Source organism: Xyrauchen texanus, chromosome 43 (assembly GCF_025860055.1).
Source record: "Xyrauchen texanus isolate HMW12.3.18 chromosome 43, RBS_HiC_50CHRs, whole genome shotgun sequence".
Taxonomy (NCBI): Eukaryota; Metazoa; Chordata; class Actinopteri; order Cypriniformes; family Catostomidae; genus Xyrauchen; species Xyrauchen texanus.
This window is the reverse complement of record NC_068318.1, coordinates 23564560-23577961: the sequence shown is the minus strand read 5'-3', so window position 1 is coordinate 23577961 and position 13402 is coordinate 23564560. Positions and strand designations below refer to the sequence as shown.

Below are 13402 nucleotides of genomic sequence, written 5' to 3'. Positions count from 1 at the left end.
GGTCATTAAGTTATTAAACCTATTTTTTAACCACTCTACAGATTTCATATTAGCAAACTATAGTTTTGGCAAGTCGTTTTGGACATCTACTTTGTGCATGACATGAGTAATTTTTCCAACAATTGTATACAGACAGATTGTTTCACTTTTAATTGACTATATCATAATTCCAGTGGGTCAGACGTTTACATACACTAAGTTAACTGTGCCTTGAAACAGCTTGGATAATTCCAGAAAATTATGTCAAGCCTTTACGCAATTAGCCAATTAGATTCTGAAAGGCTAATTGGAGTCTGTTGGAGGTGTACCTGTGGCTATATTTTAAGGCCTACCTTAAAACTCTGTGTCTCTTTGCTTGACATCATGGAAAAATCAAAAGTAATCAGCCAAGATCTCAGAAAAAAAATTGTGGACTCCACAAGTCTGGTTCATCCTTGGGAGCAATTTCCAAACTCCTGAAGGTACCAAGTTCGTCAGTACAAACAATAGTACGCAAGTATAAACACCATCGGACCACGTAGCCATCATACCATTCAGGAAGGAGACGCATTCTGTCTCTTAGAGATGAACGTAGTTTGGTGCGAAAAGTGCAAATCAATCCCAGAACAGACAGCAAAGGACCTTGTGAAGATGCTGGAGGAAACAGGTAGACAAGTATCTATATCCACAGTAAAACAAGTCCTATATTGACATAATCTGAAAGGCTGCTCCGCAAGGAAGAAGCCACTGCTCCAAAACTACAGTTTGCAAGTGCACAGGTGGTAGAGCGGGTCAGCCGCAAATCGGAGGGTTAGTGGCCCACACGACTCCACATGCCGAAGTGTCCTTGGGCAAGACACTGAACCCCAAGTTGCTCCCTATGGCAGGCTAGCACCTTGCATGGCAGCTCTGCAGCAATTGGTGTGTGAATGGGACACAGTGTAAAGTGCTTTGGTAACCTCTAAGGTTAATAAAAGGTGCTATATAAGTGCAGACCATTTACCAAAGACCTTACTTTTTGGAGAAATATCCTCTTGTCTGATGAAACAAAAATTGAACTGTTTGGTCATAATGACCATCGTTATTTTTGGAGGAAAAAGGCTGAAGCTTGCAAGCCAAAGAACACAATCCCAACCACGAAGCATGGGGGTGGCAGCATCATGTTATGGTGGACCTCTGCTATAGGAGGGACTGGTGCACTTCACAAAATAAATGGCATCATGAGGATAGAAAATGATGTTGATATTTTGAAGCAACATCTCAAGACATCATCCAGGAAGTTAAAGCTTGGTCGCAAATGGGTCTTCCAAATGGACAATGACCCCAAGCATGCCTCCAAATTTCTGGCAAAATGGCTTAAGGACAACAAAGTCAAGGTACTGGAGTGGCCATCACAAAGCCAGAACTGAAAAAGCATCTGCGAGCAAGGATGCCTACAAACTTGACTCAGTTTCACCAGTTCTGTCTGCTCAGTTCTGGAGGAATGGGCCAAAATTCCAGCAACTTATTGTAAGAAGCTTGTGGAAGGCTACCCAAAACGTTTGACCCAAGTTAAACAATTTAAAAGCAATGCTACCAAATACTAACAAGTTCATGTAAACTTCTGAACCACTGGGAATGTAATGAAAGAAAAAAAAGCTGAAATAAATAATTCTCTCTACTATTATTCTGACATTTCACATTCTTTTAATAAAGTAGTGATCCTAACTGACCTAAGACAGGGAAAGTTTTCTATTAAATGTCAGGCATTGTGAAACATTTTATTTAGTTTAAATGTATTTGGCTAAGGTGTGTGTAAACTTCTGACTTCAACTATATATATATGTATACTGTATATGTGTGCATTTGTTTACCAATAGATGTGTATATGTTTGTGTGCGCAGGAGAAGTCTCTGGAGGGGCTGTCTGGAGGCAGTCTGGAGGCAGAACTGTGTGTGAAAGAGAGGGAGGTGGATCGCTTGGCCGAGGACGTTCAGAGACTCCAGGCCAGTCTGGCCCAGCTCAGCGAGACCTCCACCAATCAGATCAGCCAGCTCGAGCAGCAGCTGAGCTCCAAAGAGGCCCTGCTAAAGGTCAGTCAGATCGGTGACAAATATGAACTATATTAATGAAAGGTTAAAAAATAGGTAATGTATCAAGTAGGGCATACATATTTATCTGGCAGTAAGTATTGAAGTTTCAAGGATTACCATGTTAATTCCAAGGTTTATTGGACACTACCATGATGATGATGATGATGATACTATGGTATTCTTTGAAGTACAGTTCTTATAGAAATACTAAAGCAAATAATTATGGTAATCATCCAGTGCCATGGTATATTTTAAAGTGCTGTATTACCATGGGATACCATCACTGAAAGTAATAGTTCACCCAAAAATGTACTCACCCTTATGCCATCCCAGATGTGTATGACTTTCTTCTGCAGAACACAAATTAAGGATTTTAGATGAAAATTTCAGCTCTGTAGGTCCATAAAATGCAAGTGAATGATGGCCAAACTTTCAAACTCCAAAAAGCTTAAAAGTATATCCATAAGACTCCAGTGGTTTAATCCATGTATTCTAAAGGGATCTAATCAGGTTTGGGTGAGAACAGACCAAAATAAAACACCATTTTTACTGTACCAAAGACCTTGCCATTGCAGACTCTAGGCACGATCATTAACTTAAGCTCGATTACACTTCCTAGTGCTTGACGCATGCACAGAGCATAAAATGATGCTAAGTGAATTTGAGCTTCAATAGTCAAGGAGACTGCTGATGTCAAGGTTTATAGTGAAAAAGGAGATATATTTGGGTCTGTTGTCACCCAAAACCGATTGGCTCGCTTCAGAAGACATGGATTAAACCACTGGAGTCATATGGATTACTTTTATGCTGCCTTTATGTACTTTTCAGAGCTTCAAAGTTCTGGCCACCTTTCACCTACAAAGCTGAGATATTTTTCTAAAAATCTTAATTTCTGTTCTGCAGAAAAAAGAAAGTCAGACACATCTGGCATGACATGAGGGTGAGTAAATGATGAGAGAATTACAATTTTTGTGTGAACTATTCCTTGAACAATCAGACTGCCATGATAACAATTAATTAAAGATGTACAGTTGTGGTTCATTATTGAGTAATGTTGCCATGTAACATCAAATTAACACTGGACTCCAGACACGGGTTGTTTTAACTCATCTTCTCATGTTAGATTAAATGAATGGTCCTGCTCATGGCAGCAGTCAGATCTCTACTCTGCGGATGCAGGACAGGCCTGTAAATGTTGCCGCGGCTCACATGAGCCATGTGACCCGTGCAGTGAGTGTTTAGAGTTTGAATGACAGCTGGTTGGATGGCAGGAGACTGAGCTGAGAGTTTCACACGGAGAGACTGCTCTGATCTCCCCTGCCTTTAGCGGACTGTACTACTGCTTCTACTGCAGACTTTAAGCATGTGCGGTGCAGGGAGAGTCATTTATGAACACATACTGTACACACACACTGTCATACATGCATGCTCAGACAATGTCAAACTCACATATTCACTCCCATACACACAGACATAAACATTACCAACACAAATATACATGCTTTCGTGCATGCGTATAAGGAAACTACATTTGTTTGAATGGACATTCTCTGCCAGCAGTCTTGGAAAGTAGATACAGGAATACTTTTAAAGTGATAGTTCGCCCAAAAATGAAAATTCTGTCATTTACTCACACTCATGTATTTGCAAACCCATATACTGTTATTTTTTTTCTGTGGAACACTAAGGAGAAATGTTAGAAGAATTTTTATGTAGCTTTTGCCATACACCAAGAGCTGATAGTGATCATGACTGTAAAGCTCCATAAATAAATAATTAAATAAGAATAAGCCACACAAAAAATATCATTTTAATTTTTGTGTTCCACCAAAAAATATAATAATAATAGTAATAATAGACAACATGTTGAAACAACATGATGTAAATAATGACAGAATTTTTTAGTGAACGTATGACCTCTTACAGTTCACTCTTGAGATTACAGGGCTTGTAAATGCAGTTCATATACTGATTTGCTTGACAGATTTGCTCAGAAATAAGTATATTTGCTTTTTCCCTTCCCAGCAACTTGATGAAAAGCTTCAAGATCAGTCAGACTATGAGGAGATCAAACGAGAGCTCTGGTAAGTTACGAAATGCGTCCTGAAGCACTAAATCTGTCAGCTCAAATAATCCTGATGCTTCATCCATTTGTGTGAATATTTTAGCATTATTTGAACACTGAGAACGTTGTAGCAACCTTAGCATGTATAATACACAACCAGTCAAAAGTTTGATACACATGGCCGAATATACATTTCAATCCAAAAGGCTTAAGCTTAAATGCTTGAAATTAGTTTTGTACTGTAGACAAATATACGTATGAACTACTTCACAAAACTAACATTTTAATTGGAGTTGAACTGGTTTGTGAAGAAAAGGCAACAAAAGAGCATCTAGCATACATGGAAACTCCTTCAATACTGTTTAAAAAGCATCCCAGATGAATCATGAAGTTGGTTGAATGTCCATAATGTGCAAAGCTGTGATCTAAGCAAAGAATGGCTACTTTGAAAAATCTCAAATATTATTATAATGTTTTTTTGTTTAACATTTTTGGTCACTACATTATTCTCATACTTCCATTTAGTTGTTTTTACGACTTAATGTTTATTCTAAAATGTGGACAATAGTAATTATAACGTATGAGTTATTATTTGTGTCCAAAGTTTAGACTAGTTGCGGAGTGGTGATGGTGTAGTGGTCTAAAGCACATAACTGGTAATCAGGTAATCAGAAGGTTGCTGGTTCGATCCCCACAGCCACCACTACTGTGTCCTTGAGCAAGACACTTAACTCCAGGTTGCTCCGAGGGGATTATCCCTGTAATAAGTGCACTGTAAGTCGCTTTGGATAAATGCGTTTGCCTAATGCATAAATGTAAATGTGAATGTAGTTCTCTACTAGAAAATGACCAATATATATGGGATTTACCGATTAATCGGTGCCGATAGTTGCTTTTTGGTACTATCGGTTATCAGCAAAAATCAATCTCTGTGGCTAAAACCATCATCTGGTGAATTTAATAATGCAAAATGTTATAAAACTAAAATTACACATATGAAGGGGTAAAACAAAACAAAATAAAACAAAAAGTACACATATGAAGCATAGACATTATTGAATGTTTATTTATATAACCTTTATTTCATTGTTAAGTTCATGTGATGTTGACTGACATTGTCCTAGAGAAAATGAGTTATTTTTATTATACTGGAATATTGGAAATTTTGATAAAACTATAGATAAATTATTATCTTCTGGTGATGAATTATTGTGCATACAGTATTTATTAGCCAATATGACAGTTTATAGTTTTTTAATGGTAATATATTGTAGATGATTGTAAGCATGCATTGTTTTGTTTCCATTGTGTGTTTGTGTGAGCTGGAAGCATATACATTTCAAAACAAGAGCCCCTGGTGTTTTGGGTTATACTCCAAATCTGAATTTTTTCTGGTTTTCTGCACAAGCATCTGGTAATGTACTCCCCTCATTTTGATTCTTTGCCTGTCACAGTAAGGGAAAAAAATAAACTTTCATTAAATACATTTTAAAAATTAATCGGCCAATTAATCGGTTATCAGCATGTTCCACTGCCTTAGTTATCAGTATCAGCAAAGTACACAATCTCTATACTGTACCATGAATTGACAATAACTTGGGCCTAAAATAAGCAAAGTTTTTGTCGAGAATGGCCAGACCGAGCCCTTTTATCCAACTACATCATTTTGAATCTCATTCTCAACCCTCAGACCATCCTTAACCTTTATGTTGCTCCATTATGCTGTTCTTTGTGTCTTTTTTTGTCCTCTGTTGCTGGAGAGCTTGAACTATGATTTCTCAGTACCTGGTGGGACTCACTGAGTGTAGCCAGCGAAGATATGAACCGCAGTGTTTGCCAAATCTCTCGGCACGCGTCCGTCTCCACACCGCAAGCGTATTTGGACCTTTCCTTCCCTGTATTTTACAGAGAGGAATTTCACTCAACTGTAATCTCCATTCTGTTTAATAAATTCAAAGAGCCTCAGGTATGCAAGGAGTATCGGGTCTTATTTTCGAGAAAAGCGGATTAAGCACGCTTTGTTGTTGGAGTGGTCTGTGTTCGCGACTGAGCGATTGCTACGTTTTATCTTCAGCCACAGCTGTAATGAGAAGGCTAACGTAGTTTGCATCGGCGATAACCTAATTGAGTGATGTGTGTGTTTTTGGCTCACCCGTGCGTCTCTGCTATCAATGTGTGTTGGGAGGGTTCGGGAGATGTCTGGCCATTCATTGCATAACTTGATTTCAGCTGTAATATTCCCAATTGGGATTTATAAAGCTAGTAATCTGTGAATAGAGGATCTTGTTAAGATCTGTGCTATTCTGATGATCGGCGTAAATAGCCACTTTGCTGAATGTATATTGATAGCTTGCTGCCTGCTTAAGGCACATTCCATCATAATATAGTTAATGTTTTCACCTCAAGGGCTTTTGAAAACGGGCCGGTTTAGTTCACAGATAACACGTGAGGTGCACAGTTAGGCACACAGGTTAATTTGGGTAATCTGAATGCTGGTGCCACAACAATATTTGAAATTATACATATTTGGATGTTGCACAAACATTTATTGAGCTGAGCAGAGTTGGGGGCGTAAACTGAAACAGAAACAGAAACTGAAGTGTTTTGTTAGCGGATTTCTGATTACATTTTTGTTTTTTAGTTTTTTTAGTCTAAAATATCTTTTTGCATTTACCAGCACCCTGAAATCTTTGGAGCACAATTCATCAGATCACTCTTCAGTACAGGTAAGAGTTTACACTTCAATAGTAGACTAAAAGATGACTTGAAGTAAAGACTAGAGTTATAATTAGATTGCTTTTAGTGTTTTATAAGGTTTAATCGTGTAATATTGCATTTGGTGCTTAAATATCTTAACTTAAATATCACATAATGAATTTGTCTTGTTTGTTTCTGATATCTTTTTTTTTTTTTTTTTGCTTCCTTTATTTTTTCCTTCCTTCCTTGCTTTTTCTTTCTTTCTTTTTCCTTCCTTTCTACCTTGCTTGTTTTTTCTTCCATCCTTCTTTCTTTTCCTTCCTTCCTCCTTTATGTTTTCCTTCCTTGCTTTTTCTTTCTTTTTCCTTCCTTCCTCCTTTATTTCTTCCTTGCTTTTTCTTTCTTACTTTTTTCCTTCCTTCTATCTTTTTTCTTTGTTCTTTCTTTTTCCTCCCTTCCTTCTTTCCTCCATTGCATCTTTCTGTCTTTTTCTTTGCTTCTTTCCATTCTTTTTTCTTTTTCCCCTCTTTCTTTTTTCCTTCTTTCCTTTGTTGCTTCTTTTTATCTTTTCTGTGCTTCTCTCCTTTCTTTCTTTCTTTCTTCCTTTTTTCCCTCTTTCTTTTTACCTTCTTTCCTTCATTGCTTCTTTATATCTTTTTCTTTCTTTCTTCATTTTTTCTTCAATTTTTCTGTTTTCTTCTCTTCATTGCTTCTTTCTTTCTTTCCTTTATTCTTTTTTTTTCCCTGTCTGTGACGCACTTTTTAGGACTCTTCCAAGCCGTTAGAGATGTTGCTGATGGGGAAAGACCACAGCCAGCTGTCAGACAGCGCTTTGAAACGACTGGCCAATAGTGGTGAGTTTCCAGGGCATCCAACATCATCCGAGGAACATTAGACAGCCAGTTGTTCTGAAATAGCTAGGCTGTATTTCAATTATTATCATTTTTAGTTTCTTAATTGATAGCTTATTTCAAAAACTACATTTAAATAAAATGCTTTTTGAATCACAAAGACATGACCTCATAAAACTTTCAGAACTTCTCTGACAAGTTTGCTTTTGCCGCAAGGTAAAATGAATAAATATCGTAACAGATTATCCTGATAGTGATGAGTTATGTTTGGAGGCATCCTTGTTGTTAAGGTCAGTTCATTCATTTGCAGAGGCAGGAACTTATAACATTTTGGCTTGTGAGAGATAAGGTCACCTGGGGCTTGCATAAATCCTGAACGGCTAGCGGAGACCAATGTGATAATTTGGTTTTATTTCCCTTTTCCTGCCCTTTTGAGCACACTATGTGAATGAAGTTGGAAATGTCATTAAGGAACACCTCTGGACATCCTCACGGAGATCATACATTTAATTTGCATTGTAAATGTGCCTTTCTACCTCAAATTTAGCATTTTTAAACTAGGCATCCATTGCTTATGGCAGTAATGGAGAATCATGTATGGTCGTAGCATGTATTTGTCTCATGGCCAACAGAATTCTATTGCACTGGATATTGATTTTGCCTCAGTTGTATAAAGTGATGGTATTGTTATGGAATCACATGTAGCAGAGGTGATTTGTCAAAGCAAAAAAGATAACCATACTGACACCCATGAGCCATTGCAGGAAAGAGTCCCCGCAGCATGAGCAGGTAGCCCACGCACAGTTGCCTGGGCTTATATTCCTGAACATGCCTTCTATTCTAGAGACCTCAGAGAAGATCAGTGTTGCCTGTGGCACGCACACACACTATGGAATTTCTTGACAAATACAAAGCAAGTGTTTATGCTTTGTTTCTACATGAATAACATTTTGTTTTGAACTTATTTTTAATTTGAGTTATTGGAATTTCTTTTTTTTTTTTTTTTTTTACTATCAAAGCCGAGGTGCAGTGGTTAGCATACATGCTCCAGATACATTGTGCAGTGGTGCTCAAGTGGGTGAAGCCGGTTCAAATCTGGCCCTTTAGTGTCAATAAAAATTTCATAACAAAATGCCATCAAATCTAAATGAGTAATCATTAATAAAATAAAACAACTTTAATTTTTAAACATTTTATTAATTTTGTAAACATTTCACAATTCAGTTTGATGGAATTTTGTTATGAAATTTGTAAATCTTAAAAATAGGCTAATATATTTTTATAATGCAGTTATAGTGTGCAGTATGTCATTGGTTTTACATGTTGTGATAAATTCATCCTTTTACATGCCCCTTTGGAATACTTTATTCTGATTGGTCAGTCACAGCATTCTGTGGAAAATATTTTTGTGTAATGAATACTAAACTGTATAATTGACCATTGTCCCAGGAAACTGATTTACTACATAGCCGTGCTAGTTTCATGTCTCTCGTATCAGCCTCTGGTCTCTCAACTCAAATCAATATTTCATGTTGATTTATTTATGTATTTATTTACTTGGTTAAGTAGTCATGTAATAAGCAGCATAATGTACAGTCAGCTGGTCATTATTAGGGGGAAAAACTTCAACTTCAACTTCAGTGTGATGAACGTATCACCCTGTCTGGGTTTATTTAGCGATAAAGACTGGCTACCTGTACATTATCCCTTACATATTGTTTGCATAAGTCTAAAACCGTTCCCATGACGGTACCCATGATTTTCTTGTCAGCTTTAACTCCTATTTTTGTTCTAATCTGTAGGAGCATTGGGACGGAAAAGTAAAGAAAACCCTCAGCGTCTTCCTGCCACTCCGGTCCCCACCACGCTCCAGGGGTCTCCTCCTCCCCCCTCCCCTCAGTTGTTGATGAGGACGGGCACCGCTACCTCCGAATCTGCTGCCAGTGCAAACGGTACCCACCCCTTCTCCCCCACAGGCATGGGGCCAGATTTCTTCACTCCAGGCATGGCCAGCGTGGGTGCCACGTTCCCCCCGCTGGCTGGTAAAATGGCACTCAACTCCCTCCTTCAGAGGCAGCTCATGCAATCCATCTACACCAAAGCCCTCCAAGACCCCTCTCCCAGTTCCGTGCTGTTCGGGCCGCCTCATTATGCTACAACCAACTCTCTCTCCAGCCCCCTACCGCCTCAGTCAGCAGGCAGCCCGGAGGTCAATGGTATGTCACCTTCTCCCAGCCAATCAGAGGGCACGGGCAGCACATCGGAAGGCGAGGAAATGGACACGGCTGAGATCGCCCGACAGGTCAAGGAACAGCTGATCAAACATAATATTGGCCAGCGGGTGTTTGGTCATTATGTTCTGGGTCTGTCCCAAGGCTCGGTTAGTGAGATTTTAGCCCGGCCCAAACCCTGGAGCAAGCTAACCATCCGCGGCAAAGAGCCCTTTCATAAGATGAAGCTCTTCCTGTCTGATGAGCAGAACATACTGGCGCTGAGGAGCATCCAGGGCAGGCAGAGAGGTCAGTGACTGAACCTGAGGAAAATACTTAACCCTGCTATCACCATAATAGTAGATATTCTCCCATTGCACGTTTATTTTCAATCAGTGTGCACGTGATGAAAGTATTCAGTGTGATTTTTCTCGAATCATACTCTATCAATAACGCAAATGCTTGGCCAACACATTGCAATGCCACAGTTCTTGCAATATGTTGTATTTACCATACAGGACATATTGCACACCCTTTTGACATCTAATCACGTGCAGGATATGAATATCAATGAACATCTACAGGTATATGAATATCTATGATAGATATCTAGTTATTCTAGTCTAGTAAAAATGCTAATTCTTGATATCAGGAATGGAATTTATACTAGTGAAAATGCTAATTTGGTATATCAGTAATTACATTTGCCCTAGTTACAGCAATGACACTTGATATTAAAAATTATACCATTACTTGTGGGGAAAACCCAAACTTGATATACATTTTTTTATTTGAACTTCAAACATTCAAGGCTGTAATGTTTGATATCTGTAAATGTATTTTTACTCGTCAAATTTCACAATTATCTGTCATTCGCTCCTTTTCAAAATGCAATTACTGTTATCTGTAATTAATTTCTTACTAGCTGAAATTCCATATATATATATATATATATATATACGTTTAACAAAATTGCTTGTTTTCGCTAAATGCTAGACTGGAGCATACTTCGTTTTTCCGCGTGCTGTTACGTCTCGCACACAGTAATGCATTTTAGCTTTTTTAAGTATGCTTTTTTGACCGCAATCCTATACGGACACATACAATGCTTCATGATTCTCTTTAGTACAGTCAAGTTCAGGCACATGCGCAGATGATGCATACCGATATGTACAGTGATGCAAAGGTAGAAAAACTTGGCTGCACGTGAACAGCCTGCACGGATCGCGCTGATGATGAAATTTACTTCACGTGCACTGTGCACGAGACGTCGCAGCACACGTGAAACAGAAGTGAACTTTGGCTTTAATGCTAGCTATAGTGCCCCTTGTGGTAACACTGAGAATGCCAAGCGTGTTTTCACACGTTTCATAAAGCAACAATGCGTGCAATCGAACTGACGTTGCTAGAAGTACTTGTGCACTTGCATTCAGTATGTTTCGGGCCTTATTGACCTTTGACGCAACTCTTTGCTAGCATAATTATTAATTATATGACTACGTGGTGCACATACATTACTAAATTCGGACGGAAATGCTATCAGTTAGCAGATGCAGCTTGTTGCTCTAAAGAGAGCTACACTTTATTGGTCTACTCTGTATTTTGTTTTGCTCTCAGCCTTCGGTTGAAGTGGAAGTTAGCTTCACAGCTATAGCGAACCAATGAAGACCAAGCCCAGCATGAGCGAGAGTACTTGCATATGAGGACAGTTGGATCCGAATCCTAGAAGCCATGTTGAGCCGAGTCTTATTTTGTTCAGTCTAGCTGTGAGGCAGTAGTTTTGAAACAGCCGCTGCTGAAAAAGGCTGACTGTGCTACCCGCGTGTCTACACACCAGTTTGGAACGTCTTCAAGGGAATCTAGTCTGGCTGGCTGCCTCCATACCGTCGGCTTGTGGTCTCCCATGGGAGTATTAACTTTGTAAAAACCTTAAAACCCATTCATTCGCATTAAATAGCCAGGCTAAAGGAGCACATTAACGTTGATATAATCACTTGAGTGAGTTCTACTGGGCGCAGGTGGCTTTCTTTTAGGTCAGACTAGGTCGATGTGTTAATGCCTAACAAACTACCACTCAAAGGATATTTACACGTGTCAGTCAAAGTAAAAGTATCATATTTGATTGGTAATGTTATTGGAAGTTTTCTAAACATTGATTGTTTTTTCATTTCAGTAATAGCTGGAAATAAAATAACTATTATATAACTATTATATAATGAAAGCTCAATTAATACCCTTTTTTTCTTTCCTTTTTTTTTGGAAAATGATGGCATATGGTGCAAAAATTTACTGATTTGTTTGAAGTTTCTAAGCCTATCACAAGTAAATTTTGGCTTTTACTGTATCGAAAGTGACTCAGGGGCTTTTCACAACAAACTTGAATTTGTGTCCATCAGTGCTGTTTTTCAATGTAAACATGCACTAGACAGACATCCTTGAACACGCTTTTTATGTGCCATGTAAGGTTTAAAATAACTTACCTTTCAAAAAATGCGTCTCGAGATGCATGCGTTCTGTATTTATTGCGCTGCATCTAACTTAAAAAAATGCATTCAGTCTGAACGACCCCTAATGGTGCGTTCACATACAACGCAAAGAAAATGTTCACCTTGCATTACTCGTGCGAATTTGACTGGATTATAAATGTGTGTTTAAACTCGTGCGAGTAACGCGAACCTGCATGTATTTCCCCTTCTCTTCCGGAAAAGGACAGGAGGAGGGGCTTCTCGTCCGGTCTCTGTACATGTATGCCGTTGTGTCATACAATTCCGGGTGCCTACACACCGCTACAAAAAGTTTTTAATATATTTTTCCAGATTTCTACTGCTCCTACATCAATAGATCAGTGACATTCGAACAATCTCGATGCTGATAGGCTTTCGCGACAATGCGGCCTGCAGATTTTTCATGCGAATACGCAAATTAAGTGATTTCGCACGTTCGAGTCGCAGCATTCGCTTCATTCGCACCGCACCATACGAATTTGCATCTTTGCATTGACTTTGTATATAATCGTGCCACGCAAAATGCTCACTTCGCTAGAGTACATGCAATGTTTTGTTTTTTGTCATTATATGCCACCTACACACTTTAACATATTTAAAAGAGCAAAATTCACAACAGCTATGTTCAATACATCTTAGAAAACCAAATGTTTAAAGCTGAAATGTGGAATTTTTGACCCTGTTTACACCTGGTGTTAAGATGTGTCTCGGATGATCCGATCACATATGGTCAGGCGAGACACATCGTTGTTTATACCTGGTTGGATAAATGCATCTCCTGTGACCACTTGTGTTCGGATTTCATGGGGAGGGTCTCTGATTTCATGATTACATACATTAGTCACTCTTATCAGTGTGTTACTGCATGATATTAAACTGCAAAAAAAAAAGTAATAATTCACAAGGAAATTGCTAAGAACCTGAGTGCTGTTTTTCCCAGATGCAAATTAAATTAAATTCAATCTAAGCACAAGCGTGACATTTCGAGCAGAATTCTCCATTATTTTAGTGAAAAACCTGAGTA

At 38.6% G+C, this 13402-nt stretch overlaps 1 protein-coding gene across 1 annotated transcript in view; it reads left to right on the top strand.

The window, feature by feature from the left end:
• Positions 1-13402, top strand: part of LOC127635742 (homeobox protein cut-like 1) — a 125278-nt gene that overhangs the window by 79152 nt on the left and 32724 nt on the right. Inside the window, exons 11-15 of the mRNA XM_052115974.1 lie at positions 1863-2051; positions 4077-4135; positions 6794-6842; positions 7580-7667; positions 9467-10183. Of these exons, the coding sequence (XP_051971934.1) occupies positions 1863-2051; positions 4077-4135; positions 6794-6842; positions 7580-7667; positions 9467-10183 (1102 nt within the window). The remainder of the gene's footprint in view (positions 1-1862; positions 2052-4076; positions 4136-6793; positions 6843-7579; positions 7668-9466; positions 10184-13402) is intronic.